Source organism: Drosophila yakuba, chromosome 3L, assembly GCF_016746365.2.
Source record: "Drosophila yakuba strain Tai18E2 chromosome 3L, Prin_Dyak_Tai18E2_2.1, whole genome shotgun sequence".
Lineage (NCBI taxonomy): Eukaryota > Metazoa > Arthropoda > Insecta > Diptera > Drosophilidae > Drosophila > Drosophila yakuba.
Genome location: NC_052529.2, coordinates 3,157,422 through 3,185,095, shown reverse-complemented (window position 1 = coordinate 3,185,095; position 27,674 = coordinate 3,157,422). Strand labels below are relative to the sequence as shown.

The following is a 27,674-nucleotide window of genomic DNA, read 5'->3' as shown; positions in this document are numbered from 1 at the left end:
ATCTTGCAGAAACAACAAGAGCTGAACAAGAGCAAAGAGATCATCGTGCTTGATCACAAGCGCTCCAATGCCATCAACATTGCGATCACCAAGCTGCCACCTCCGCGGGCCATTAAGACGGCCATCCTCAAGATGGACGCCACTGTGGTCACTCGCGAGGGAATCGATAAGCTACTCAATATGCTGCCCACCGACGAGGAGCGTGGCAAGATCCAGGAGGCGCAGCTATCCAATCCAGAGCTGCCACTGGGCAGTGCCGAGCAGTTCCTGTTGACCCTGGCCTCCATTTCGGAGCTGGAAGCGCGCCTGAAGTTGTGGGCCTTCCGTCTGGACTTTGACAACAGTGAGGTAAGTTGGAGCACTAGAGATAAGAAAACCTAAATTTGTCTAAACTCACATATATTTATTTCCTATTTAATCTACAGAAAGAGATTGCGGAACCCCTGATGGACCTCAAGCAAGGCATTGAGATCCTGCGTCAGAATCGCACCTTCCGCAGCATCCTCTCCACACTGCTATCCGTGGGCATCTTTCTGAATGGAGCTCCCGTCAAGGGATTCCAGATCGAGTATCTGGCAAAGGTGCCGGAAGTGAAGGACACGGTGCACAAGCACTCGCTGCTGCACCATCTCTGCCACATGGTCATGGAGTCGAGCAGTGATACCAGTGATCTGTACTCCGAGATTGGCCCCATTACCCGAGCCTCCAAGGCGGACTTCACCGACTTGGCACACAATCTCAATCAGTTGGAGGCGGAGTGCAAGGCATGCTGGGATCGTCTGAAACTAATTGCCAAACACGATTGCCCGCCGCCGTTGAAGCAGAAGCTGGTGGACTTCCTGGCCGATTGTGCCGAGCGCATCATCATCCTGCAAATCGTCCATCGACGAGTGATGAATCGCTACCGGAAGTTCCTTTTGTGGCTGGGAATGCCGCAGCACAGTGTCGCGGAATCGCGTCCCAACGAATTCTGCCGGACACTCTCCGAGTTCGCCCTGGAGTATCGGACTACCCGGGAGCGGGTGCAGCAGCAGCTGGAGAAGAAGGCCAATCACCGGGAGCGGAACAAGACGCGTGGAAAGCTGATCATCGATATGGCCAAGTTCAAGACCAAAGATGACGTGGCCGATGATGAGTTGAAGTGAGTTTATTAGTCTTAATTAGTCTAAATTCTTATCGGTAGACGTTTAATAGTATTAACATGACATCTAGCATACATATTGATGTGTTAAACATATTTGATATGATAAATCAAACCACGGGGAAATCTTATCTCCACTCAAATGACCTGAATTTCTGATTAACACTTTAAAGTGATTTACAGCTGGGAGATTGTAGTTTTCTTATCGCACTAAAGGGTCTATAGTTCTTTAACCTTAACCGTTTAATTGTTCGCTCTTGTTGTTATGCTTTCCAAAAAGTATTATATATTTAGTTAAAACTTTTAAAATAATGTTGCAGGAAACTTCTGGACACCTCGAGTGCCGACCAAGCCGATGGCACACTCACCTGGCGGAGACGGCGAGCGGAACAGCTCCGCTCTCCAATTACCCGCCAAAGCGAGGAACAGTTCACTGATGGCGATGATGAGATTTTGGAATCCCTGGTGAAGACCGCCACGAAGGCTCCAGGAACCCGGACAACGCCGAGGGAACGGAAACGGACGCGCCACGCGGATCGCAAATCATGTAAGTTGGCAGCACAAGTAAAACGAATGAGATTCACGTCCAAAACTCCGACAGTGAGAATACGTTTTAATGAAAAGGTGTTGGTCTATATCTTTTCGAATCGCACACAGCGCGCTATGTCTATAACCTCTAGCTGGATACTTTCAACCAGAAACACACTACACCATCAAGAATTCCACAGAGAAACTATATATAGTTATACCAATACCTATTTCCCACACAAAATTCCAAATTTACACAAATACCTGCAGTTTCCCCCACTTATTTATAATATATTACCGATTACGCCGCTTTTGGTCCCCTAGTTTTGCCAGCTTATGAATCTGTTGCCTATATTGGGTTTTAATTTTTTTCCATTTCGTTCTTTTACCATTAACGCACCAATCCAACAAACCAATAAAAAAATCAAAAAATCAAATAAATCCAAACCCAACAAATCTGATATATTGACTATCGAAGTGAAGCGCAGCCGCACGCGCGAAGGATTCACAGTTGAAAGAGCACCATCGCCGTAGAAACCGTACTGTTAACCGAATCCGTATCCGAATCTGAAACCGAAACCGAAACCGTTGCCAAAAGAACAGCCAACTGTTTTTTAGGTTTTACCTTTTTTGGTTAGTGAATTGAATTGTGTTTAGTTTTACACCTTTTTTCTTATGACATGTTTGTTGAAAACCTTTGGCTGATACTTGTATTCAGCACTTTATTTTGGCTTTTTTTAAAGATCCGGATTGTATGCATGGGAAAACTTAATCTAAAAAGCCTGGAAAGTTTTGTATATAAAACACATTTGCATGGATATTCCAAAATTCAGGCAACTAACCAGCATGCCCTTTAGAGCTAACATTGAATGCAAGCCGATGCCCAACTAAATACATATTTTATACCTTTTAAGTATTTATTATAATATTTAATGTGTTTTGCAGTACGTCGCACGCTGAAAAACGGTCTGACCGAGGAGGAGAAACAGCACGTGGCTGCCTTAATACAAACCTATTAGGATTAGGACATACAAGTACATACATATCGTAGATACCCGCATCACATCCGAGATAATCCCATCCCCCAGTGACGTCACAAGTCGGGCACTACGCGCACAGACTGAAATTGGCGATCTCAGGCGAGCAAGCGAACCCAGAAATTACCCCTTTTAAACGACAACGTGCGCATAACTAGTACTTGTTTTAATATTTTTAATAATATTTTGCCACGGCAGCAAGGAGTACCAACAACAACAACAACACTGCAACGAGAAAGTCCTTAAACAAAAGCGTTTTTCATCGTGTTTTTCTGTTATTTAATTTTTGTTTTTGCTTCTGCTAAGTATTATTAATTAAACGTAATTCAATAAACCTGTATTAGTAGTTGAAAACGATTTTAATGTTAGAATTTGGATCACAAGAAATTTCGATATCCTGTACTACATCATTAAATTTGTACCAAAATACGACACGATTTGTGCTTTCTAAATTATCCTAAAGCCTTAATGTTATGTCTAACTTAATTACGAAAATCAATAAATAAAACATATTTATTACGTACGAAAAATGTGTGCGTTTTGCATGCGATTTTAGCAGCGCCAATCACAATTTCCCAGCGACTTTAGTCGCGTGGGACTCGTGTGGATTTTGTGTTAGAGAGTATTGCATACTTGTGGGCTGGTGTCTAAAAACCATTTGTGCACGGCTGCTGAACATAATCAAGACAAAAGCCTCGATTGTCTATATCATTGGGCGCTTCTACTCCGTCCGTGTGGAAATAAAGCCGGAAAGGACGAACACTTGCTGTGGAGATATATTGAAAAAAAATATGAATAAATAAAATTGGAATACATGAACGTAATAAGGATGAGCCTTTCGAATTTTAACGAGATCTATAAGCTTGTACATACATTGCACTGTTTTGGCGAGCATTCCGGCCTCCGCACTAAAAGTCCCTCCGCAAACACGATCCTCGCATCCTGGCAGCGGTGGAATCCTGTCCGCCGACCGAATGCAGCCTATCAGTAGCCAATCGCTAATGCAACCGTTCATGTTGGGTGGCATACCCCCACCACCACCCACCATGGTGGCCACCGGATTGTTGGAGTTGCCAGTAAGTGTGAAGGATCTGGATCTGTTGTTCTCCAGATCGGGACATGCGTTGTACTGAATGCCGCAAAAGTTGCGCTCGTTGCGGATGCAGATGCTGTAGTCCTGATTAGACAGTTGTCTGCCACCCACCGTGTTGTAATTAAAGCTGCGCACACGCCCACTAATTGCCGTGTAGTACTGCAGACAGCCTTGGTCCGCTCGACTGATGCTTCCACAGTGGATTTGGGTGACGCGGATGCGCCAGAGACGCGGAAAACTTCCGCTGGTGATCACCGACAAGACAATCGGGTTGCTCTGGCCAAGGCCCGCGTCAATGTACACTGCGAAAACACAAGGTTGGCATTGAGCAGGCAGACGGTTTTGTTTACGGAGCTAATCTTAAAGTGTGCTCATGGAAGTAAATATTTACGCACTCGTTTCTTCTAATTCAACATGATTAGTTGGTAAATGGAAACATTAAAATGTTGCTACTCGTAGTTTAATAAAAATAAATAGCTTCACATTTAGACAAATATTTATATAAATATTATTAATATTTTCACTCACTGTGATCTCCCGTTGAACTGCCACAAATGGTGGGCGTGGGACTGCCGCCGGAAATGAGCAACTGATCCTGGTTGCACAGATGATTGGCTGCCTCTGGCGGAGCTATCGAGAACATGTCCAGATCCAAGCGTAGCTGACAAATGTCCGGATGCAGTTTCTGCACTGTTACCTGACAACTTCCGGTGCCATCGTAGACATCCGGGTGATTGGGGTTCACAAAGTAAGTGGAGTTCTCGCGTATGATGCCGCCGCACGTCTGCAGAACTGAACGAAGGGATTAGAAGAGGCACTTCCTCTCACTTTCAGCGCCAGGTGCGAAACTCACAGATGCAGCAGACGCCATAGCCGCCGCCACAAGGACCAGCGGGGATGCCATTCCGCAGCACACAATCCTTGCTGGGAATGCAATTTCCCTGTTCGCCGGAGGGCGCTGAACAGCTACCAGGACCGATGGGCACCAGGGCGAAAATGGGCAAAACTGGTGGATGTTACACAGAATTAAATTCAATTTTTCTCTTTTGTCAGCACTAACTGCTGGGCTTAGCCAGCTTTAAGACCCACACTTGGATTCGCGCCAACGTGGAGCAGGAGTTAGCCACTTGCTGCCGAAGAGCATATCCCGCCAACTGTTGGTCGGAGTTTGTTTTTGAATTTTACAGCTGGCCAGGACCAAAAGGCAGGAGAGCACAGTGAGTTGCATGTGCAACATGGTGAATAATCCACTGGAAGATCGGCTGGGAGATAGCTGGGCAGATCCGCTCGCGTTGATTTGTGACTTTGTTATGAAAGGCAACCACTGCGTGGGTGACAATTTATTTCACTTGGCGCGGCAAAAAGTTTAATGACCGCAATTTGTTCAACGCTTTTCGCTTTTTAGTTTTAGTAAGCCCAAACGCAGCTGAGTTTAGCTAAATATTAATTACAATAACAAAACGCAACACCCGCAACAATTAGATGCGCCACAATCAGCGAAGTGGCGGGGGGCCTTTCGGAAGTTTTGGTTGTTTTGGATGGTTGCGATGGGAGGTGGCTTCATCTCTGTGCTCTCGCTTTTCACTGTTTGTTTCCTGTTGCGAATTTGTTTTCCACACCTTTGGGCGCCCATTAAATGTGGAGCAACGTAGGCCAAATATCGGAGCATGAAAGTGCCGAGCAATTTGTTTACGGCATCACAATCACAAAACTGTTTTGATATATACATATAACACAGCTTTACACCATTTTGACGTCATTGCTTCAAATGACTAATTTGATTACGCAGCACTCACGCAATTGGGTCAATGTCAATTAAATTGCTTAATTTAATTAAGGCATGTTCAAAATAAGTGAAGATACCTCCGAATTTGTTTTCACTTTTTTATGCCGAAAGAACTGACCTTCGCAATAGAATTTGCCATGCTTTTGACCCTGCCAACATGAGATGGCCAAAACAACGATAAGCTTTTAGCTAAACAGTGATAAAAAGTGTTTTATTGCTGCGATTCTTAAGAACTATTTTCGGCTTTTGTCTTGTCTACAAACAATAAATTCAGTTGGGTATGAACCATGAATAACAGATAAAAAATGAATTGAAGAGCGGCATTAAAAATATTTGTGAATGGTTTCAGGGATTTTCTATTTGTAAGACCCTCTACCACGTGATTCTGATCATATTAAAAAATGTAATTTAATTTTCAATCTTGGAACTGTAAAATATTTTCTAAGAGCGTGAGATATACATATGTTTGTTACTTACATATATTCCCTAGGTGGATAATTATATTCCATCTAAATGATCAGTGTTATCTAATAAGATTCGCCTTAATTCATTAAAAAACAAATTACCTAACATTTAAACAAAATTATTTAAAAAAAATCGTTGTTTATTTCACAGTTTACACATGAGGTAGTTTAGGTGTTTAAAATTAATTGAAATATTCTATAGCGGACTCTCCCTGTCGCATTCGACGGAGTCACCCACTTCGCAGAGATCCACGCAGTATTTGCCCGATTTGATCGAGCAGATCTTGTTGTCCTTGCACTTGGTCACCTGACCAGTTAGATTGGTGCCATCGCACATCTGGAAAGTGGTGCGACTGGTGCAGACGAATATGCTGTTGCCATCGCAGGTGGGGCAGGATCCATCGGCAGTGGCCGAGCAGGAGGGCTCCACCACACCGCTGTCTATGCAGATGATTGCCAGGTCGGTGCAGACCTTGTTATCCGGACACTGGAGCACCTGATTGGGCGCCACGTTTTCGGAGCACAAGCTATAGTGCGTTTCATTCAGACATTTCACATTGTTGTTGGCCTGGCAGCTGTTGCACACTCCTTGGGCCATAACTACCAAGGAGCTGACAACCACAATGAGACACTGAAAATGATAAATATGTTAAGTGAAAGATATGAGAAAATGAAACATCCGCTTACTAGATTTTTCAGGATCTGCGACTGTTGCATTATGTTGATTTTGACTGTGACTAACGGACTAAGTGTGTTAGCCAAATGTTACTGGGCTTTTATAAGAACTGGCTCTAGAGAACAGCAGATAGCTTCAGCGTTTTATACCGCGGATTAAGGTAGATCTTAGAATATATGATACTGTTTGCCCCGTAGCGCTCCCGTGCTACTCGAAGATTGCGCTACTCGGAAGAGCAGGTTTATGGCATCCCACGGCATTGAAAGATAAATGTTATGGCCCCGAGATCATCGCAGAGATATGACTCCGGACCGGGGTTTATAAAGCAGGGCTGTGGCTCCTTAAAGGTTTAATCGTTATTTCGAAATGAAGGTGTTCATATTGACCGTACTCCTAGGCGCTCTTGTGGCACCGACAATTGTTAGTGCCGCATGTGGCACGTGTGAGGATGCACACGCCTGCATCGGTGAATCGGAATTCCAGTTGTGCTACGATGGTATGTTATAAAGTCGTTCAATGATCATCCAACTCATGGATACCACTTGCAGGTGTCCGGGACCAGACTATCAACTACACCTGCCCCGAATCTAGGCCCATCTGCACGCCCTACGGGATAATTTGTTTGGCAAATGCCACAGATGTAGAACGCGGCTGTGGTGATGTCTCCAATTGCGGAGTCTGCTCGGGAGACACCACTTTCGCGTGTACTTCAAGGACCACATTTGCTATTTGCAACAGTGGAGGAGTTTCCGCCAATAATTTCGACTGTGCAGATGACTATGTGTGCAGTGTTAAAAATGCAGCCAACGGAAGTCCTTGCATTTCCCGGTGCGATTCTACCGACTCAGATATATGTGATCGAATCCTGGACACCGATGTGGAAAGCACCACGACATCAGTGACTCCCACTGTGACTTCTACAGAGTCATCCACAGTCACCACTGACTCTTCGACAGGATCAACTGGGGATTCCACTGTGACTGCTACCACTGACTCTTCGACCGGATCGACTGGGGATACCTCCACTGGATCGTCTTCCGTAACTTCTTCGGACACCTCAACGGAGAGCACAGTGACTGCTACTGATCCAGGAAGCACCACCCCAGGCACTGCAACCACTCCAGCCTTCAATGAAGCCACCTATTGCCAGGGAATCAACTCTACGGGTCGCTATCCCATACCCAGTGACACAGTGTGTACCAGGTAATTACCACATCCTATTAACTTAGTTGCCTTGCAAATGATTATACCTCTGGATTTTCCTAGCTACATCTACTGTGTTCTGAGGAGTGGAAACTGGACAGGATTGCTCTACAATTGCAACGCGCAGAGACCTTACTTCGATGCCGATACTTTCAATTGTGGTACTGTAAGACCATCTTATGCCGGGTGCACTAATTTAGCCTAAATCAACATAATTTGTTACCTTAATAAATAGTACGCAATTTTATTTAGTAAACGAAATGAAAAACAGAACTTCTTTGAATGGAAATTATTCTTCACTGCAAATAGTTAAACAACTTTTATTTCAACCTTTTTGTATTTTTGGAGTGCTATATTTTCATGCATCCAAAGGTGCCTCTCTGTCGCACTCGAATCCATCTACTGATTTTGTTATTTCACACCGATCCACACAGAATTTATTGGATTTCATGGAGCAGAAGGTGTTATCCTTGCACTTGGTTACCTGGCCGGTGAGCTTGTCTCCATCGCACATTTGAAAGGTGGTGCGACTGGTGCAGACGAATAGTTTTGATCCACTGCAGGATGGACACGATACTTCGGCATCTGGAGTGCAGGCACCTGCATTCGATCCCTTGGGCAAGCAGATCTTCAGAAGGCTGGTGCACACCTGACCATCGGGACACTGCATCACCTGATCCGGAGAAACGTTGTTCCCGCAAAAACTAAAGTGGGTCTCGTTCAGGCACTGGACCTTGTTTGGTAGACACGTATTGCATTCCGAGTCACCGAGCACAAGGACTGCCACGCAGGACATAATCGCGAAGGAGCACTAAGGAAGGCATCTTGATTAAACATCATTCTAAAGGATTGCTGTACCATGTTACCAAAACTCTCAGGAGCTGCGTGTACTGCATCTTGCAGGCTTTGAGAAGTTTAAGAAGACTAACTGCAATTGCTATCATGCGCTTTTTTAAATGAGCGCAATGTGCAAATAGTTGCATCTGTTTTATGGGGTCTTACATCCTAATATATGACCCCAATTAAACAGTACCAGGAAAATGCACTCAATGACATCACATATTAGCTATGCAAACAAAGTACTTCCCTGATTCGACATCATTGTACTTGAGTTCAGAAACCTTTTAATATTAATATTTAATTATCAATTACATACTATGAGCAGTCATTAACCTTAAGATTGACTTTAGTTAGTGAAAACTTTCTTTGCGCAATCCGTTTCGCCTATCTGAATTTTGGTTTTCGACTTATGCTCAATGTTCGCACCCACATATCAATCAGAATCTCTGGAAGCATGGCCATCATAGAATGATACACCACGAAACCGCAATCATGTGGAAAGCCAAGGCACATAAAGCAATTAGCAGAGAAAAGTAAAAAGTAGATAAACATAGGAGACCAGACAAGTAGCTATCATAAGCCAACTTTAGTACCAACAGAACCTTGACAGTGAGCGGTAGCACTTCGGAAGTACAAAAATGTCTCAAAGGATTGAAAGTGTCGTGAAAGGACTAGTGATGGTAATAAGGCTTTTGTGGTATGCAAAACGGAAAAGTGAAAAACAAATATATTTTACAGCTGGTTCTGGCTTTCATGGTGGCACAAACGGTGTCCGATTGCAATGTCTGCCAATCCAATCAAGTGGCCTGCATCAACTCCACGTCCTTTTACTTGTGTTTTGGAGGTAATAAAACGCAGAAAATATTTTAAAAATATTTTATGGACTTTTCATGCTTATTCAGATGGAACACCGCATCGTGATCAGCTGTACCATTGCCTGGAGGGATTCGACTGCACCAATCTCACGGCGATTTGTGTTCAGAAGAGCAGCCAGCGTCCTCCAAGCTGCGGTGATACCTCTCAATGTGGCCAATGCAACGCCAATCGGAATTACCTATTTGCCTGCCTGAGTCGTGGAATTTTCCAAATGTGCTATGGAGCCACTAGACCCACTGGAAAATTTGGTTACTGCCCCACGGGCACGGTTTGTGATGCCAGCAGCTCTGCGATTTGTGTGCCCGAGGTGGCGAATCAAACGCTGACCTGTGATATAAACGACGAGCTGGTGGACACCACCACTGCAGCACCCGTGACCACCGACGGCACCACTGAAAGCACCACTGTGAGCAGCACCGAAAGCAGCACTGATTCTACTGTAACCACCGAGACGCCCACTACAGTGATACCTCTAACTCCCGCCCAGATGTGCGCCCAGAGAAATGCCACTGGTCTTTTTACCACCATTCCTGCGGATCCCTATTGTCAGCGGTGCGTACACAATTATGCGTAAAATTTTCCACATCACTCATTTTATTTAAGCACTTATCTTTACAGCTATATTAGTTGCTATTTTAATAACAACGTTCTTATCAAATCAGCGGAATACAACTGTCCCACGGATTCCTGGTTCGTTGCTCAAACTCAGAGTTGTGTCTACGTGAATCCCGGCTACTGTCTCTAAACTTCAACGCATTGCAAATAAACGAACAAATACTCTTTATTTATTATTCCAAAGACACTCCCTTGAGGCTCAAACTGGCCACGGTGGTGGAGCAAGTGGATGGTAACGAGGATACACAGGTTTTGCTGGCACTGTTGTAGTAGAGGCTGCCGGGACAGGTGTACATGTTGCCACCCCAAGTGCCGCCGTTCAGAAAGCAGTCGATGTACTGGTGACACGTGGTGCTGACATCCGTACCCACCGGATAGTAGCCCGCCGACTGCATCGACTGGCAATATGCCGCCGGATTGCTGGTCGTGGGCGCAGCCGTCGTCGTGGATGGGGTGGTTGCCGTGGTGGAACAGGTGGACGGCATGGTGGATACACACATGTTGGAGGCACTGTCGAAGTACATGGATCCCGGACAGGTGTAGGTCTGGCCAATCCAACTTCCGTCCACCAGAGTGCAGTAGATATACTGGCGACAGGTCGTATACGCGTTATAGCCAACCGCATATTTTCCCTGCGACTGAACCGCCGCACAGTAAGTGGATGCCGAGCTGGTGGATGGTGGTGCCGTTGTGGTGGAGCTGGTGGTGCTGCTCACCGTGGTTGTGGTTGAGTCATCGGCATACGAGCAGGTCGCCATCACCTGGAGAGTTGTACAGATTTATTATTTATTGCGGGGCAGAGGAAAATAGTATATACTTTTTAAAAAAGTTTTTTAAACGAGGGACATCTAATATAAGAAAACTAGCAGCTACATTTTCTCAGAAATAAGTGTATGTAGTTCCACAAAACCACTTGGCTTCCTCGAAATCAATTATAATAGTTCAAACTATAACAAAGCAGTTTAAATTGCATACAAAGAGCTTATTTTCCGCTGTCACATTTTAATGAATAGAATTTCTTGAAAGTTTAATTTCCTCTCAGAGTCTCAGCTTCCTGGTGCACCTGCTCTTTGGCAAACATCCCATTCCCATTTCCACCCAGAAGAAGAAAGGCAAACTTACCCCATCCGCTGGCAGGCCACATATCTGGGTGTCGTTGATGTTGCACACATAACCGGAGGCACAGGTGCCCACCGAATCCTGGACGCTATCTGTGCCCAGGCAGAGGGCGAAGCTCTGGGTTCCGGTGCAGGCGAACGTCTGCGTCTCATCGCACCTGTTGCACTCCTGGCAGTCCGCCTCACTGCCGGATGTCGAGTCCTCCGGCTGGCAGAGCACTCCGCTCGAGCCGCTGACGCAGACATAGCCGCTGGGGCAATCGGTGGGCGTGGCCGTGGACACGGTGTCCACCTGACAGGCCTGCATCTGGGTCGAGGAGTAGCAGGTCAGGTTGTTAACGGTGTTGCAGACGTTGCAGGTGCCACGGCTCGGGGACACCAGACAACCGAGCAGGAATAGCTGGGATAGCAGGAGCGGCAGGCCAAGTGGCAGGCAAACACGGTTAGGCGACATTTCTGGTTGCAATTGTCTTTTGCGACTGATGTCTGTGGCTGGCAGGCATGCGGCTTAAATAGAGCTCTTTTTTGGCAGCTATTTTGGAGCATGCAGACTGCTCTTAATCCACAAAGACCTCGCCAGGCGGGACCTTGGCTACTGCTCCAATTTAGATAAGCTCTTGTGGCTTTGACGCATCGAAAATGGTAGCATACTTTTTGGCGTTGGCTTATTTTCTAATGGTTTTGTGTGGGCATCAACAACCTATTACAAACCTACTATAGAATAATCAATAGTCAATTTATTATTATCATTCTTATTCATCACATAAGGATCCCAACCTCGATTATGTTATTTAGTTGTCTATCTTAAATTGTAATTTAAATGCGATATATGCAACTGATATATACAACTTTTTAGGTGACAAGGAAAAGCAGATATGACTAGCTTTTTACTGCTTAAATACTATAATCTTACACAGCTTTCTGGATAAGCCAGATACCTATATCTAGCTGCAGCTTGGATATAGCTTCAGTTACTCTTGAAAATGCAGTGCCACCTGCTCCTTTTGGTGTTTTCGTTGGGCATTCTAGTGAAATACAGCCAGGCCGACTGCAATATCTGCTCCTCTGAGAGCAATGTAGCCTGTGTATCCGAAAATCAGTACCAGAACTGCACGGCAAACGCTATTCCAACTGGTACCGTCTATACTTGTCCAAATAACACATATTGTTCGGCAATGCCAGAGAAATGCACTGCCAACGAGGCTTTTGCTTCCTGCAATGATTGCAAAAAGTGTGACGGCGTTGTACCATTCGCATGTACGAGTCCCACCACTTTTGCACTTTGCAATGCTGTAAATGAAATAACAAGCTATGAGTTTTCCTGTTTGACTGGAGAGGTGTGCCTCTCACAAATTGGCAATCCTTGTGTGGCCTCTGTAAACGGCACAGGTGCCTCATGTTCCTACTACGCCGTAGTCGATGATTTGTGCACCCAAAAGGCCTCCACGGGTCGCTATCCACATCCCAATGATTCCAGCTGCCTAAAGTGAGTAGTTTGTTAGTAATATTAATGCCTAATTTTTAATCAATTTCTTGGCTTCAGATATGTGTACTGTTTTCGCAAGGGTTCCAGCTGGTCCGGAAATATCTGGCAGTGTCCTTCAAGTAAACCGTACTTCAATGCCACCACTTCTAGTTGTGTAGCGACTAAGCCAGCAACATGTGCCTAATTCATTGTTAAAAGTAATACTATACTTGGATAGTTTGAATAGAGTATCAAAACCTGAACTGTTTTTTATCATTGGACAAATTGACTTTATTAATTCGTCAACAAGCCTCTAGCTCTTTGTTGGAAGTTCCAGTTTGCCCGGGTGATAAGATAGCTGCGAGAGCATAAAGCCAACTGGTTGACACCAATATCGCTAGTTTATTGCAAAGATGCTGCGCCTTTTGATCTTGCTGGCACTCGGAGTTTTCCTGGCGATCCGTATCCTCGGTATCCGTGCGGATTGCAATGTGTGTGCCTCCGTGAGCAATGTGGCCTGCATATCGAACACCGCGTTTCAATTCTGCTCCAGCGCATTGCCTTCTGGTCCCGTTTACACTTGTCCCACGGGATATTATTGCACGGCAGATGACGTTACGTGCAACACAAATGTGGCACTAAGATCCTGTATAGGTTGTGGCACCTGCGACAGTAGCAACACCTTTGCGTGCCTCACCGCAACGACTTTTGCCCTGTGCCTGGGAAGTTCGACTCCTTCGCAGCTCGTCGGAAGTTGTGGCTCCAGCAATGTCTGCAACTTCAATAATCCCTATATTTGTGGTAGTCCAGCGGCGGGAACTCAGGCCACTTGTCCGGGTGATGGCACTGGTACTGGAGTGGATGTCTCGACCATAACACCCACCACCTATTGTTCCATGGTCCAGCAGCGAGGAAGATATCCTGTTGGCATCGATCTCAACACGACCTGCAGGCAGTTAGTATTTGGAGTTCAATTAAGTTTTATATTTAAATGTAATACGCTTATTTCATAATTAGGTACATATATTGTTTTCTGAATGCAAGTAGCTGGGCAGGAGGCCTCTACGATTGTCCTGGACAAACGTACTTCAATAGCTCATCGAAGTATTGCGGCGCCGCAGTGCCAGCCAGGTGCACCACTGGAGTCGCCACCTTGACACTTACTAATCCATAAATATTGGGGCAATCATAGTAACCGTATAGTATAAGACTTTCTGGGAGTCTGTATAATAATCTTTCCTAATTTTTATAAAAATAAAAGAAGCTCTCCCCAGAATGCGACCTCTTAAACAATAGAAGTTAAATAAAAGTAAAGTTAAAGACTCATATTCTCAATGCGTGCTGATTTTAATCACATTCGGGTATCTTATACTTGCAACACTCTACTACAACGTGATCTCTCTATTTTATATTAAACATTAGTTTAATTAGTTTTTTTCTAACAAACAAACATTTAAAGATAAAATCAGCCCTTTGATAAGATAAGCTAGCAATTCAACAAGTTTGTTTGATTAAATTCTGTTAATTCGGTGCAATTTAAAAAAGGCAAGACCTACTGGTTGTTCTGGGAAAAGGAGTTCTCGGCTGTCAGGCTCTCTGCAATTCGTGTTTCCCGAAGTCTAAGATATCCTGTCTCTCACCAACGGAGTTTCAGATTGCCCAACCAAAACGGATGTTCCTCGGAGTTAACCTCGTCATTGGAGGCACGTTAGGCTAAATTAGTTTCAATGCAAAGTTAGCTAGAGTTTTATTATGCAGATAAACTGATAAGCTAATTAAATCAACTTAGTAAAACGTGACCTCCTATGTTAAACCGAAAACAAAGTTAAAATTGGAATTCTAAAAGATCAAAAAATACTTACTGAAACACGACGAGGCATTATGTGATTAATATTTGTAGTAGTGATATCTTCAAATTGTACCTTATTTATATAACTTATTTTAAAGTCACGTGAATAAGATGCAGGCACAACAATTAAAATAAAACTATAAAAATTAGATTAGCAAACTGCAATTTGATAAGATAAGTCCCACTGGATAAATTGGGATGCAGGGCTTTCATTTCCTCAGTTTCATGGAAAGATGCTGCGCCTACTGATCATTCTGTTAGTTTGCATCCTGGGCTGCCAGGCAGCCTGCAATACGTGCAACACCAATGGCGTGTCCTGCATCTCGGAAACGGAGTTCCAGTTCTGCTCCTCCGCCAGCGAACCCATCGGTACCCTCTACACCTGCCCCACCGGATACTACTGCACCGCGAGCACACCCATTTGCAGCTCGGTGGCATCTTCGGCAGGCTGCTCAGGATGCAACAAGTGCAGCTCGGATAATCGTTTCGCTTGCACCGGTCGCAATACCTTCGCACTGTGCCTAGGTGGTTCTACACCCAGCACATCGATTGGCGGAAGTTGTGGCACTGAATACGTATGCAACGTGGAAAACCCCAATATCTGTGGTAGTCCCACCACATACGCAGTATCCTGTTCCGGATCAGGTACGCCAAACTGTGACTCCACGACCATCACAGATGCCACCGAGTATTGTCGAAGCATTCAAACAGCCGGCAAATATCCCTACGGCCGAGCTACCTCCACCACCTGCAGGCAGTTAGTTAACATAATAAAATTGCATATGTGCTAATTTCATTTCCAATACTGATACATTTCTACTCCATTTCCAGATATGTGAACTGCTACACCGCTGCTGGTATTTTCTACGGAAATGTGTACACCTGTCCCGGACTCACCTACTTCGACAGCACCTCCAAACTTTGCACCACCCAAACGCAGGCCAGATGCTCGGATACTGTATCTTGTCTGACTCTGAATAACCGAGTATTGCCGTAGAGTGTAGCTTCTCTGTATCTGTATCTTTATGGTGGTAATTATCGCAGGGCGAGGGTATCTTAATCAAATAAATAACCAAATAAGTGCATTAGAAAAGCAAAGGCTGTGCTGTCAAGAGCCCTTATTTAATTAGTTTGTGAGATTAAACTTTATGGCACTATCATATATGTTATAAATGGCTCTAATGTAGTTTTAATGTATGTATGCATTAAAGAAACTGGTGATTTAATTCAAATTCCTCCCAAAAATTCCCATTACATTTGCAGTTCATCAACAGAACGTGGCTTAATGAACAAAGTGCAACTTAAATCGATTTTTCCAGCCATTCAATTTGCGCGAGTATTTCTCCCAACAGATGCTTCACATTCAATCCACAAGCAACCACTCGCACAGCCAGGCCAAATTGTGGTCTATGCCCTTTATGACGTATACGCCACGTTGGCACTTGCACCTTGGAACTTTTGCTGGCCTCGCAGGCAGAAGTTTGGAGAGAACTCGCATACAATTATGAAGTGTGCCCAGTAGCTTTAGCGTTCACAAGTTTTCAGAGCTTTTCCCTTTTTTTTCCCATTTTCCCGCCGCACATGCCATAAAAATCTTTGCCAGACACAAATTTTTCACAGATTTTTTCCGTTCGCTTTTCATACCCCAACTCTTACTATGAGTTGATGTGGGTCAGCTACATGGCCACAAGGGTCGCAAAAGTTTGTGGCCTGGTGGCATGCCACCGAAAATTCAATTCGATCCCAAGGCTGTGCCACAAAGTTTTCATTCAGTGTTTTCGGTTTTAATGGTTTCGATTTCACACGACCCAAAATCCTGGCTACAACCTCTCCATTTTCCCCCTGCCAAAAACTCAACCAAAACACGCACATAGTTTCTCCTGTGGCTACGTGCACAATGTGCAACTGATTGGAGGGGCTTGGGTTGTACAGGAACACACAATTGCACACACTTTGATGAACACGGTGGCCGCCAATTTCTGCGGTCCACTAAGGTAATCCCCGAGTTCCATTAAAGCGAACAACAAACCGCATACTTGGTGAAATCTGTGTATTTATAATCGGCATATATCGGCTTAGGACTAGCCGCATATCTATATGCTAAGAATGCTATATATTTAGGACCAGGGTGATAATCTCGCTGTAGGCGTTGGATTTCTTTTCGCTTCCTAAACGTTTTAATTTAGATTTATGACGCTAGAACAAATATAGATACGTTAGGAATTATAGAATCACTTAAGCGAAATCCGCGATGACTACAGATTATGAATAGCTTTGAGGCACAATATTTTTCTGTGGAATTTTTAGACCTGAATCGGGTGAGGTATTATATGGATATTTTGTATACAAAAGAACATTTTAAATTTGGTTTCTGAGTATATCTGATCATCATTTGCTTTTCGCCAGTTTTGTAACAAAATGATAATATTCGCTACAACAATTATGTGAACTTAAAAATTATTTGTCCTTGATGCAGCCTCGACTGAATCTTCTTAAAACTTTCCCTCGTTTAGTAGAGCAAATACAGAGTGCTGTGGGCTTTCAGCTCGCTCTCAACTTTTATTTTCACGGAAAACTTTTGTCCCGCAACCAAAAAACCAGCAGATAATGCATATTTCATCAGCTATGTAATCATGGTACTCACGTTCCGTTGGCATATGTGCCACACCAGCCAACCAGTTCCCAAATCTCCAACCGCGAGATAAGTTTCTGTTGTTCCAGCGACTCATCAACGTCAAGAATCAACATAGCCGACGACGTCGTCATCATTCTCAACGCGTCATAGTTATCCACGCCGTGGTGGATGTATATAAATATAAGTATAATGGCACTGCACTTAGGCCAGATGAATTCATTAATTATTTCCCCTAATAGAATGAGGCAACGAGGAAGTCTTACTAGACTAATTAAATTGTATGGCACAGAGGCCCTGAAACGGCAGTACACCATCTACTGATGAATGCCCGTCGCCAACTTTAAGGCCCCTGCTCGCCAAGAGTCTTGAATGGCAGCCACTCGAGGTGTCCTTTCACCTGTCGCCGCCTTTGTATTTGTCAAGCAGCCCGTTTCAGTGCTGCTCGCGATTAGTTTTAACCATGTTGTGAAGCCGGCTTTAATGCAGCCCAAGTCGGCGTAGTGAGCCAGCTGCGAAAACAGGCTTCATCGCACCGCCTTGGAGGCATCTGGAGCGTGCTTAGTCGGCAGCTGACGTATCATCGCATCCGAATGCGGTTGCCTCGAACGCCTTTAAGCGCCTGATATGGCCTCTTTGGGCCCAGATCCCCACTGAAATAAGGCCAACTGCAAATGGGCTTTAAATAGCGGAGCGCACCCGCTGTTTGCCCTGTTGGTGCATGTGTCTGCGAGGGCACTGCAAGAAATTGCTGGGAATGAAAGGAAAATAAATGCATCTTTGAAAACTCTAGTTAATGTTTTTTGTCAGTTAGTGGCAAAGTTCCTTCATGATTGTATATTAGCTTTAATGTATTTAAACTATTTAGTTATACTATTTTTTTTCAGTGTGCAGTTCATCTTGTGAGTATGTGTGTGTGTGAGTAACTATGTTCCTTATTAGAATGCTGGCTTATTTTATATTCCCCTTGCAGCGCTACTTCGAGCATTGCCGCTGGCTCTCGGCTTTTAATTAAAGTTCTATTTCCATCTGTTGTTTCGGATCGTCGGCCGAAATTGCGGCATGGCGCCTGTTGGGCCTACGCCCCAGCATCACCCCAACCACCCAGCCAGTGAAGCACCCAACCATCGTATAACTGAACCACCAGGCGAGCACCACCCAAAGCACCACCCAAAAGCACCACCCAAAGCACCACCCCATCGACAGATAGCAACGCCCACCTGCGGCGATGCCCCTGGCGACTGCAATTAATTTATTTCGTTTCTCGGTTTCAATGGGCAGGTTGCCTATTAGTTTGTTTATCCATTAATTTCGGGTTAATTGGCCCTACTGCCAAATACATTGAACCATAGTTTTGTTTATTTTGCTTGTGATTGCGATGGAAACTATGGAAATAGATTTGGTTTTCAGAACGAGCACACAGCAGCATTAGTTTTCGGTGGAACTTTAATGGCGCTGAAAACAGAATACTTAGTAATAACCTTGAACGATTAGTGTTTTATAAATATAAATTAGCTAAGCATTTGAGCATCTAAACCATAATAATGGAATTCCAAATATTTACTTCAAAATGTAAAACATTTCAGTTATTTGTAGCATGGTATAATGACAAGCACCAAAGTCTTAAAATATTAAGTACCTTTTTCAGCTCAAAGTACTTAAAGCATTTAAAAATGCTTCAACTTTGTATAACCATTCGAACCTTAGCAAACTTGGACCCCACTAAACGTGACTCGCAATTATAACTATGCAAAAGTGCGCCAAACCGCTCGATAGTTAATCCTGTCCCGCCGAAAACAAGAGCAACATAACACGTAAACACGAAAACAACAACATGTCGGGCACCCCCACACACACCCACCCACACACACAAACACACAAATAGGTTGACAGTTCAAGTACACGAGCTTGTCGAACAATTTTGACACTGCCATGCGATGAGGTCAACGAGGCCACGGCCCAAACGCCCATGCATTATTATACGAGTATAATGCGGCAGTGCAGCTGCCCCACCCACCGCCTGTGTGTTGCCACCCACAACTCACAACAATGCCGGGTAGCTGGATGAAAGGATGTGGCCAGGTGGCAAACAGAGGTGGCAAAGGTGCCACGTTTACTCAAAGTACAGGGTAGCAACACAGCGCAGTTTCAGTTATTGATCAAAATAAAAAGTTTATCCCCATTGTGAGGAATTGGTGGTACAACGTGAAAATATTTATCCTAGATTATCTCACTTTTTGGCAGTGGCAGTGCTGTGTTAAAATATTGATTAGTTTCGATAATTAAACCTATACAAATTATAAATTTTTATTATTATAAATGGTTAAAAAAAAACCAGTTTTTTAAAGATTCATTTTTTGAGTTTCTGTTTTGTTTGTGGAAGCGCTTTTAAATTGGCATAAAAATTGGAAAAGAAGCAACATTTGAAAACCAAAAAAAGGTAAAATAATATATGCATGTTACCAGATCTTAAGATATTTACTATACCCACCTTCCATTCCCCCATTTTAACTGCCCATCACTGGCTCCAAAGAACAAGTGCTGGAATGGCAGGCATGTGGCGCCTTGCAGGAAGGAAGGATGGATGCATATGTGTACGGCAAGCCAGGGATTCCCGGTTGGGTGGAATGGGTGGAATGGGTGGAGTATGGTTGGTGAGAACGGAAGGCGGATGAGAAGGAGGAGGAGGAGGAGCTGCATAATGAAGCGCAGTGGCAAATGCGTCACATGCCCTGAGCTGTGAACTATGTGCTATGTGGCAAAGGGAACTGTCAGCAGCCAGGATGACAGACTGCAGAGTCGTATCTTTTGACCTGTCAGTGCCTCTGCCTCCAACACCAACTCCACCAGGCGGTATTACGACTATGAACTGGCAAACACATTCGTAAATAGTTAATGCAAACTTAAGTAAATCCCTCAAAAAGCATACTCCACTGAAATGAGTTTAACAGATGGATTTTCATATTGGAAACGAATCGTAAATGCACACGCCATTTTAAATCCTTCATCCGGCAACTGATTCCGGACTGTTTGTCGGGCAAAGGTAAATAATGCAGTTAAATATTATTCCGATTATGGCGTTTTCAACCGCCATAAGCTGCATTAAAAGCGTGTTATGTTATTGTCAGCGATTTAATTCCACTATTTGCGCACTTTAAGCGATGGCTGCTTTTGGGCTGTTTTTATTAAATAAAAGTTGCTTAAACTGAAAGAAATATCTCTGAACGTGTAATATCTAACTGCAAGTTTGATAGCTTCATATCGAAGCTACTGTGGCGTTTTGTACCAAAATAACTTCATTTGCAAACTCGCTCGTATAATGTCATTAAAGTGCGTGTGCTAATGTATACCCATTAACTATATAGTTGTTTTTTTTTCTGGCGATTGTCACAAATGACCAAATTAAGAGTGCGTGGCACGGCTGTCCAACTATTCGACATACAGCCAGTTGCAATGGGCTGTGATTAGCGGACAAATGCAGGTCAGCTCTTAATTATTCAAGTCCATTAGTTTTTTATGCCTTTAATGCGCTGTTTGATGCAAATTCATTTGCTGGCAATTTGTTTGGCTTTTTATGCACAGATTTGTTTGCTTTTTAAAGCTCCTCGTCGTAACTGAGAACTGCCTAAATTTATGGTGCGTTGCAGTTCGCAGTGGCAAATTGTTTTCGGACATTTTTCTAAAACAATTACTATATATATAATATATATAATATAATATAAATAATATATAATATATATATATTCAAGATCAAAAGTCGAGCAAAAAATGTTGAATGTTTGCTGATTAATTGAGCAGCAGTTAATTTGGTTGCGCATAGAATAACTGCGAGTTTAAATACATTAATTGAATAGTTTAATTGGGCTTATTTTAATAAGTAAATGGAAATTCTATTATGTATGAAAACACGTTCTGAACTCCGCTTATTCCCCACCCCAGCATTAATTCCAATCGTCAATTAAAATAGATTGCAATAGCCCATGCAAATGGCTGTAATTCAGCCAGTGGATGGATGGAGTTGGGTGCTCCATCTGGAAGATTCGCCTCCCTGGCGAAGCTCACAGGCATCACTCACAGATGGGCATTAATAACGCACGATAGCCCGTTTCAAGAATGCGGAACCCAGATGGCTGACCATCCAGCTGACCATCCATAAATCAGCCGAGCGGTGTGGGAACAAATTGTTATATGTTTTATGTTAGATGGATGCTCAGCCATCGCTAATTGCCGCTGGCAAACGACAATTGTCGCAGCCAATTGCCGATTGACATGTGCAAATTGTAAGTAAATTATTTTATAAAAGTCAAACATTGTGACGGCTGCTATCGCAACGGGCACTTATCCGATATACACATGGTTATATATACATCTGTCTTATCTATTGGACTTTTTCTCGGCTAAGTCCGCAAAACGCCAAATCTGTGGCAGCAACGTGGGTAGATTTATAACCATTTTTGCCACTTCTAAATCGCCGTGCAGAGAGAGAAAATCTATAGAAAATCTATCTATAGAAAATCATTCGCTAAAATTTAAATTTGTAAAAAAAGTTCAAAGCTAAGCCAGATAAGTTTTTTGCATTGAATATATTATACTGACTTAAATGTAATTGGCACAAGCAAATATATTTCCTATATCCTTATTAGATGATATTATAGATATTCAAGTATCAATTATACATATTTTGTTGTTCTTAATTTAATCGTATTATATAAAGGTCTGATAAGTTGTCATGATAAGTTGTCATTAAATGTCAAAGATCAGAATAGTTAGAAATATATGTATTTTTACAACACTTCCCCTGTGTACTTTCAGCAGTACATATAAGTTCTATTCGCGTGCGGACTGCAGTTGATAAATCATGTGGCAATAGCCGAGAGTGGGCAGCACTCGCTGGTGTCCACATTGCAATAATTTGCAGCATTGCAGTTGACCGCCGTCCGGCAGCCGGCAGTCGACCCACAAGCCCATTGCACAACCGCCCTGGGAGGAGGCTGCTGGCCAAGTGGGTGGTGGGTGGTGGGTTGTGGTGGAGTGGGTCACTTGCCTCGGGAAAATAGAGCCATTAAGTGGCCTGAGAGAGTGGGCCACTTTCGCCGTTCACTGCGATACTTTCATTAGTCAAATAGCCGGACACTCCGACGCTCTCGAGGGCGGCCAATTGGCCTCCTCGGAGTTCCGCCCCATCGCCAGTGGGTCACTTAGTCACTCAGTCAGTCAGTCAGTCAGTCAGTTACTCAGTTACCCAGTTACTCGGTCACCCAGTCGAGTGACCTCTTCATCCGGCGGACTCCTATTTAATTTTATGCTGCGTGCGTAGGAAATGCGCTTAAATTGCCGCTAATTGCAATTTGCTGTGAAAATTGCAATGCAATGAGCGCGAATTAAATTAAAACGCCGCCACACCGCAAATGTATATCATTTTGTTACGCTTGCCTCCAATTTTTGATCAGCAATTGTTTGCCGAGCACTCAATCAGAAACGGTCAAATACCTATTGGCCGTACAAAATATTCAATCAATGTAAATGGCATCTGCCATCGACGCCCCTTTTCGATTGAATCGACTGACTGTCGCCTTTTCTGATGGCGGTGGCGCCTCACTTAATGACTATTATTGCTATTGCCATGGGGTGGCATACGTAATAAATGTATACTGGTGCAGGTTAATATTTGCATTGACCAGAGAGAGCAAACAGCACTTGAACAGTAATTAATATAGTAGCTTTTTATGCAATCAAATAGGATTAAATTAATAGATTTTTAGATGCACTTTTTAATGGACTAAGCACTTGTTTATTTGGTTCTTTCAAAACTAATTATATTTGCTGTATCTCCTTTGTACTAGGCATATTTATATAACAAACAAGATGAACTTAAACTCTTTATACAAAAAATGTGTTTCTATGAATATTTTAGTTGCAATATTCCGTAAAAGCTTTCTAGCTTGTTATATAATACATGTATTGTCTTTATTAATTTACAATAGAATATCACCTGTCTGTCACATTATTGCTGGTATCCGTGAATGGCATTTGCTTTGCATAACGTGAGGTACTTAAATGCAATTTGTATCGCGACTCATCTGCGAAGTCATAAATTAAGTATTAGTATCCAACTATGTGCGATGTTTTTCCACTTGGCCTCAATCATTTATCACTCGCATCGCTGCGTCTCCCATTGGGATTGTGGCATTGTGGATTGATTGTCTCCGTTTGCTGACTCAATCCGGCGACTGACGTCATGGCCTGCATTTCTGCATTTGGGATTCCACGTTTACAATGACGCCGCTGCACTGGCAGTGCAATTGGCGCCAGAAAGAAGCACCAAGGTTGTGTGCCAGCCATTTGGTCACCGATTTCGAGCTGCTGCCACCCCACAATTGAGCGCCCGCTTAGACGACCTTGCCCCACAGCAGCAGAGGCAGTGGCTGCAGCAAAATGGGCGACAGTGCCAAATATCGATTGAAGCTGCGTAATGCATTTTTCAGGGCTCCAGTCTAGTGTCTAGTAGGTGGTACGTAGTTGTTTGTCCTGCAGCGAAATCAGATCAAGGTCGTCGATTTGGGTGACTCATTCGGTGACGAAATCTAAAAGCAAGTATGTTTGTTTACTACCAAAAAAGTGAAGAGAGTCATGCTTTAAAAACTGACTTATTTGAATTCCCAGAAATACTATCTAGTGGCATAGTAGGGTGGTTCTTCAGCACTTTATATTTAAGTTCCTTATAAGCTAAGGTCTTAACATGTATGTAAAATTGAGTGCCCCACCAAATCTGAATCCTTCACTGACCCTGTTCATCTGCATCTACATCTGCATCTGCATCTGTAATTTCGTGGTCATTTAGTTGGTGTTCGATGGACCGCCAGAGGATTGCGGTTGCATCCCCCGCTTGGCATTTGCGTTCTGATTATGTTGTTGCCTTTGATGTAACAACACCGCCATTGTTTCGGTTAATTAAAATTTGTGGTTGCCGCATGCATGCCGTTGGCTGAGTGTGCGAATTTCACTAAATTAGTGCGGACTCTTCAGTTCAGTTCAGCTCGGTTCGGTTTGGTTTGGTTTGGTTGGGTTTTGGATTGGTTGGGTTCGCCTTTGGGTTTGGGTTTGGTTCTGGTTCTGGTTTGTGGGCTCTGCCTGTTGCCGTTGCCTTAAATATTTAATATGCAGAGCTTCGATGCGGACGGGCATGAAATTGCCGCACTTGAAGCAGCCGGGGCTGTTCTGGTTGGAGTCTGGAGCTGAGCTGGGCAAGAAGTTATCTGCATTCCAGCAGAACCAGTTTGCCCGCCTCATCCTCCAAACCTCCAATCCTCCGATTCCTGCGATGCAGGCGCGGTGATTCATGCACCATCCACCAGACTCGGCAGCGTCCGATTTGGCCGTCTTTGTTTCGACTCGCTTTATTTTACTTTGCCCTCTTGGTGTCGCGAATCTGTTGGATTCCCACGCCGCGGCCGTAGTATGAAAAAGCTAGAACAACGGGGCGTATACGTAATCAGGATGGGGTCGTTAGCCAGTTGGCTGGCTAACCGAAAACTTTTCGCATTTCGCTGCCACGCATGCCAATCTTTTCATGACAAACTTCACTAGCCATCTAGCCATCTAGACATCACAACTCGAAATTCTTCCCCCAGCTGGAGCCTCAATACGCAAAAATCTTGTTGAGCTCTAAGCCCCCGTTTTTTTGCTGCCACCGATGGCAACTATTAAACTTGTTTCCTGCTTTTTCCAGGCGGGCAGCAGTTGGCAGTAAGGAAAAGGAATTTCATAGAATTTATGGCTGTCTCTTCGAAGGGATCGCAAAGTTTTTACAGAAAAGTTACAACTGCAAGTTATTCGTATCTTTTTTCGGCAGCTTCGACGGACTTACTGCAAATTTTCAAGGATTTTCGGTTTTTCTAAGCGAAAGTTAATCTGAAGTTATGCATAGTTTTCAGGCTAGTAGGACACTTACTTGCTTCCTTACTTAAGCCACAAAATGTTTATTCCACTTAGTGTTTACTTTAGCAAAGGAAATATTTTTAGTTAAAAAATAAAATGACTGAAAAATAAAATAAATTGTGTAATCTGTTTGGGCCAATACTTTATGACTATCTATATTTTGGAAATATTTTAAGCATTTCTATGCTTTTGTCAGGGAGCAAACAATGTGATGCGCAGATTTATTATATCTGATATAAGGCAATCTTAAAATTTGTATGACATTCCAGCCTTTACCATTTGGAGGATAAGATTCCGATCGCGTATACAAATATTCCATCAACATAATGTGGTTCAACAAATTTTGAGCGGACCAACCTCCTGCAAAGTCAACGGAGATGGGATACGCGATAAGATCTTTGCGACACACGACAATGGCACAGACGACCCGGGATCGGCATAAATAAAAACCGCTGAAGATTTGTGTCTCATGTTTAATGTTTAATGTTTGAGCTACTACACAAACACAAACACACACACACACACGCTGAGTGGAAAGTGAGGACTTTTTGGCTGAAACCCTTTTGGGCCACAGCAACTTTCACGCGTTCCGCCAAAGACAATGTTATCATAGGCCCATATTTGTGCAGGAAGAAGAGCAGGGGAAGAGCTGATGCCGCATAAGAAGAACGCAAAACTCGTATTTAAAAAAGAGCGGGGAACAAAAAATGTTTAGGTACCGAAATGAAAGAAAACGAGCCACAGAAATTCCAGGCCAAAGAGGCCGCCGCCCAGGCTCTCAGATACATTTACACAGATACAGATACAGGTACAGCTACAGCTACAGCTACAGGTACAGCTCAAGCTACAGATACATTTGCGAGTGTATTGGTTTTGGGGGAGCTCTTCATGCGCAGACGCGCAGGCAGAAAAGTTGCACGAATTCGCGAAATTGGCCACCGCAGCAGAAGCAGCAGAAGTAGCATCCACGGGAGCCACGGATCTCGGGATACATATTGAATTTCATGGATTGCCATTGCTGCCGCCTGACCTTTACCCCAAACCAAAAAAGCCAAGCCCAGGATCTTCGCTTCCTTTGCCGAGTTATTAAACAAGTAAAGCGAATGCGAATGCGAGCGCAAGTCTGATCAACTTAATTACGACCGAACCGGGTAGCAATGTAAATTGCCCGGACGCCTGTCGTTTATTTATAGAAAATAATGAATTGAACAGGTGAGATCGAGCCGATGATAAGCATAGAAATTCCAGCATACCCGCACACACAGTCGGACCAACAAAAAGCCAGCAAAAAAATTTAAAAAAAAAAGGGAAAAAAACAAAACAAAACAAGCCCGTCTAAAGGAAGCTCAACTGCAGTTGCGAGTTGGCATTGCGAAATCGGCGAATGGCGAACTGCGAACTGCAAACTGCGAGCCGGGCAAAAAGCAGAAAGCAATCCAATTTACTGATTTATTTCTTATTTTACTTTGACTATGCAGCAGCAGCAGCAGCAGCGGCAGCAACAGAAACCACAACGGAGGCAGTCACGGCAGTAGCTTCTGAGCCTCGAACTGAGTGCAGCATTCAGCAGTACACAGAGAGAAACCAGATGCACCAGATGCTTTATGATAGAAATGTGTTCCATTGTTGTGCAAATTATTGATAACACAATTTCTATTTTTAATAAAGCGAAACATACTTTTTTGTATTCAAAGTAAAACTAAATAATAAAATACTTACAATTTAGAAGGCTACAATTTATCTTAAATTGGGAAATCCCTTGGTATCCTAATGTTACTATACCATAGGGCACATTTTCTCTCTGTGCACCTCGAGCTTCAGTGTCAGTTGGCTCTCCTCGACCGATGGAGTTAGTGGGCTCTGCATGGCTTCGCTTTGATCTTGATGGTGGGCTGCGACGCCTGACAACGATGACGAGGCACAGCCCCCGCCCCCTGCCTCTTTCCCAGACCCTGCCCCTGCCCCAGCCCCTGTCCCCGCCCCCTACATCATCGTCATCTACATCTGCCAGCCTCAGTCAATACAAAAACACAGAAGTACAAGGGGCCAGACAAAAAGAAGTCCAGGAGGGCAACGTAAAAAATGCAAAAAGGGGAATCCTTGCAGGTTTGAAGAATTCAGGAATACTCTATTTATTCACTTACTAAATTCGACTCAGCACTAAAAAGTATATAAAAAGATAATTAATGATGATTTTTATTATACCTATACCTATCTTATACCTTATATATTTATAATATTTTTATTGATAACTTTTCGCTTTTAAAAGTATTTTCTCTGACTGCCCCAAAATTCCCGCACAGCTTATGTAGTTTTTGAGGATTCTTGTAGGCAAAAGCTGCTGGCTGCTGCCTGCTGGCTGCTGCCTGCTGGCTGCATTTGTTGTTCTCGTTGTTGTTGGCTGCACAAATGC

General features: G+C 43.6%; 10 protein-coding genes across 19 annotated transcripts in view; 6 read left to right on the top strand and 4 right to left on the bottom strand.

Annotated features, from left to right (window-relative positions):
- LOC6532659 (FH1/FH2 domain-containing protein 3) overlaps window positions 1–3,060 on the top strand; it is a 40,295-nt gene extending 37,235 nt beyond the window's left edge. For 3 of the 9 annotated variants that reach the window (XM_015194028.3, XM_002093367.4, XM_015194029.3), the window contains 4 exons: window positions 10–348; window positions 426–1,141; window positions 1,462–1,688; window positions 2,615–3,060. In XM_015194028.3, coding sequence (XP_015049514.1) covers window positions 10–348; window positions 426–1,141; window positions 1,462–1,688; window positions 2,615–2,688 — 1,356 coding nt within the window. In that variant the 3' untranslated portion in view covers window positions 2,689–3,060. Of the gene's footprint in view, window positions 1–7; window positions 349–425; window positions 1,142–1,461; window positions 1,689–1,798; window positions 2,098–2,147; window positions 2,303–2,614 lie in introns of those variants that run through there. The other 6 variants (XR_001454071.3, XR_001454072.3, XM_015194030.3 and 3 more) reach the window with 4 other exon arrangements.
- Window positions 2,614–5,105, bottom strand: LOC6532658. The gene is made up of 5 exons (XM_002093366.3): window positions 4,889–5,105; window positions 4,653–4,805; window positions 4,328–4,591; window positions 3,580–4,101; window positions 2,614–3,472 (listed from the first exon to the last, which is right to left on the bottom strand). Exons 1-5 carry the CDS (start codon window positions 5,034–5,036, stop codon window positions 3,354–3,356), a joined length of 1,206 nt encoding a protein of 401 aa, XP_002093402.1. The 5' UTR covers window positions 5,037–5,105; the 3' UTR covers window positions 2,614–3,353.
- A 1,066-nt stretch (window positions 5,106–6,171) lies between these two features.
- Window positions 6,172–6,826, bottom strand: LOC6532657. Its single transcript, XM_002093365.3, has 2 exons — window positions 6,737–6,826; window positions 6,172–6,680 (listed from the first exon to the last, which is right to left on the bottom strand). Exons 1-2 carry the CDS (start codon window positions 6,764–6,766, stop codon window positions 6,246–6,248), a joined length of 465 nt encoding a protein of 154 aa, XP_002093401.1. The 5' UTR covers window positions 6,767–6,826; the 3' UTR covers window positions 6,172–6,245.
- A 250-nt stretch (window positions 6,827–7,076) lies between these two features.
- LOC6532656 (location of vulva defective 1) lies at window positions 7,077–8,196 on the top strand. The gene is made up of 3 exons (XM_002093364.4): window positions 7,077–7,221; window positions 7,274–7,928; window positions 7,992–8,196. Exons 1-3 carry the CDS (start codon window positions 7,092–7,094, stop codon window positions 8,131–8,133), a joined length of 927 nt encoding a protein of 308 aa, XP_002093400.1. The 5' UTR covers window positions 7,077–7,091; the 3' UTR covers window positions 8,134–8,196.
- A 6-nt stretch (window positions 8,197–8,202) lies between these two features.
- On the bottom strand, window positions 8,203–8,862 carry LOC6532655. The gene is made up of 2 exons (XM_002093363.4): window positions 8,795–8,862; window positions 8,203–8,739 (listed from the first exon to the last, which is right to left on the bottom strand). Exons 1-2 carry the CDS (start codon window positions 8,822–8,824, stop codon window positions 8,287–8,289), a joined length of 483 nt encoding a protein of 160 aa, XP_002093399.1. The 5' UTR covers window positions 8,825–8,862; the 3' UTR covers window positions 8,203–8,286.
- Window positions 8,863–9,365: 503 nt separating this feature from the next.
- On the top strand, window positions 9,366–10,428 carry LOC6532654. The gene is made up of 4 exons (XM_002093362.3): window positions 9,366–9,448; window positions 9,507–9,612; window positions 9,671–10,196; window positions 10,263–10,428. Exons 1-4 carry the CDS (start codon window positions 9,407–9,409, stop codon window positions 10,387–10,389), a joined length of 801 nt encoding a protein of 266 aa, XP_002093398.1. The 5' UTR covers window positions 9,366–9,406; the 3' UTR covers window positions 10,390–10,428.
- LOC6532653 (spore coat protein SP96) lies at window positions 10,401–12,062 on the bottom strand. The gene is made up of 2 exons (XM_002093361.4): window positions 11,382–12,062; window positions 10,401–11,020 (listed from the first exon to the last, which is right to left on the bottom strand). Exons 1-2 carry the CDS (start codon window positions 11,829–11,831, stop codon window positions 10,433–10,435), a joined length of 1,038 nt encoding a protein of 345 aa, XP_002093397.1. The 5' UTR covers window positions 11,832–12,062; the 3' UTR covers window positions 10,401–10,432.
- A 280-nt stretch (window positions 12,063–12,342) lies between these two features.
- Window positions 12,343–13,105, top strand: LOC6532652. Its single transcript, XM_002093360.4, has 2 exons — window positions 12,343–12,863; window positions 12,921–13,105. The coding sequence occupies exons 1-2, from the start codon at window positions 12,361–12,363 to the stop codon at window positions 13,045–13,047; spliced, it is 630 nt and encodes a 209-aa protein (XP_002093396.1). The 5' UTR covers window positions 12,343–12,360; the 3' UTR covers window positions 13,048–13,105.
- Window positions 13,106–13,175: 70 nt separating this feature from the next.
- Window positions 13,176–14,194, top strand: LOC6532651. The gene is made up of 2 exons (XM_002093359.3): window positions 13,176–13,797; window positions 13,860–14,194. The coding sequence occupies exons 1-2, from the start codon at window positions 13,256–13,258 to the stop codon at window positions 14,014–14,016; spliced, it is 699 nt and encodes a 232-aa protein (XP_002093395.1). The 5' UTR covers window positions 13,176–13,255; the 3' UTR covers window positions 14,017–14,194.
- Window positions 14,195–14,902: 708 nt separating this feature from the next.
- Window positions 14,903–15,868, top strand: LOC6532650. Of its 2 annotated transcripts, none has more exons than XM_015194027.3 (2): window positions 14,903–15,336; window positions 15,523–15,694. In XM_015194027.3, the coding sequence occupies exons 1-2, from the start codon at window positions 14,925–14,927 to the stop codon at window positions 15,528–15,530; spliced, it is 420 nt and encodes a 139-aa protein (XP_015049513.1). In that variant the 5' UTR covers window positions 14,903–14,924; the 3' UTR covers window positions 15,531–15,694. The 2 variants fall into 2 exon arrangements, with proteins under 2 accessions (XP_015049513.1, XP_002093394.1); XM_002093358.3 differs by having other exon boundaries at window positions 14,907–15,448; window positions 15,523–15,868.
- Window positions 15,869–27,674: the final 11,806 nt, after the last annotated feature.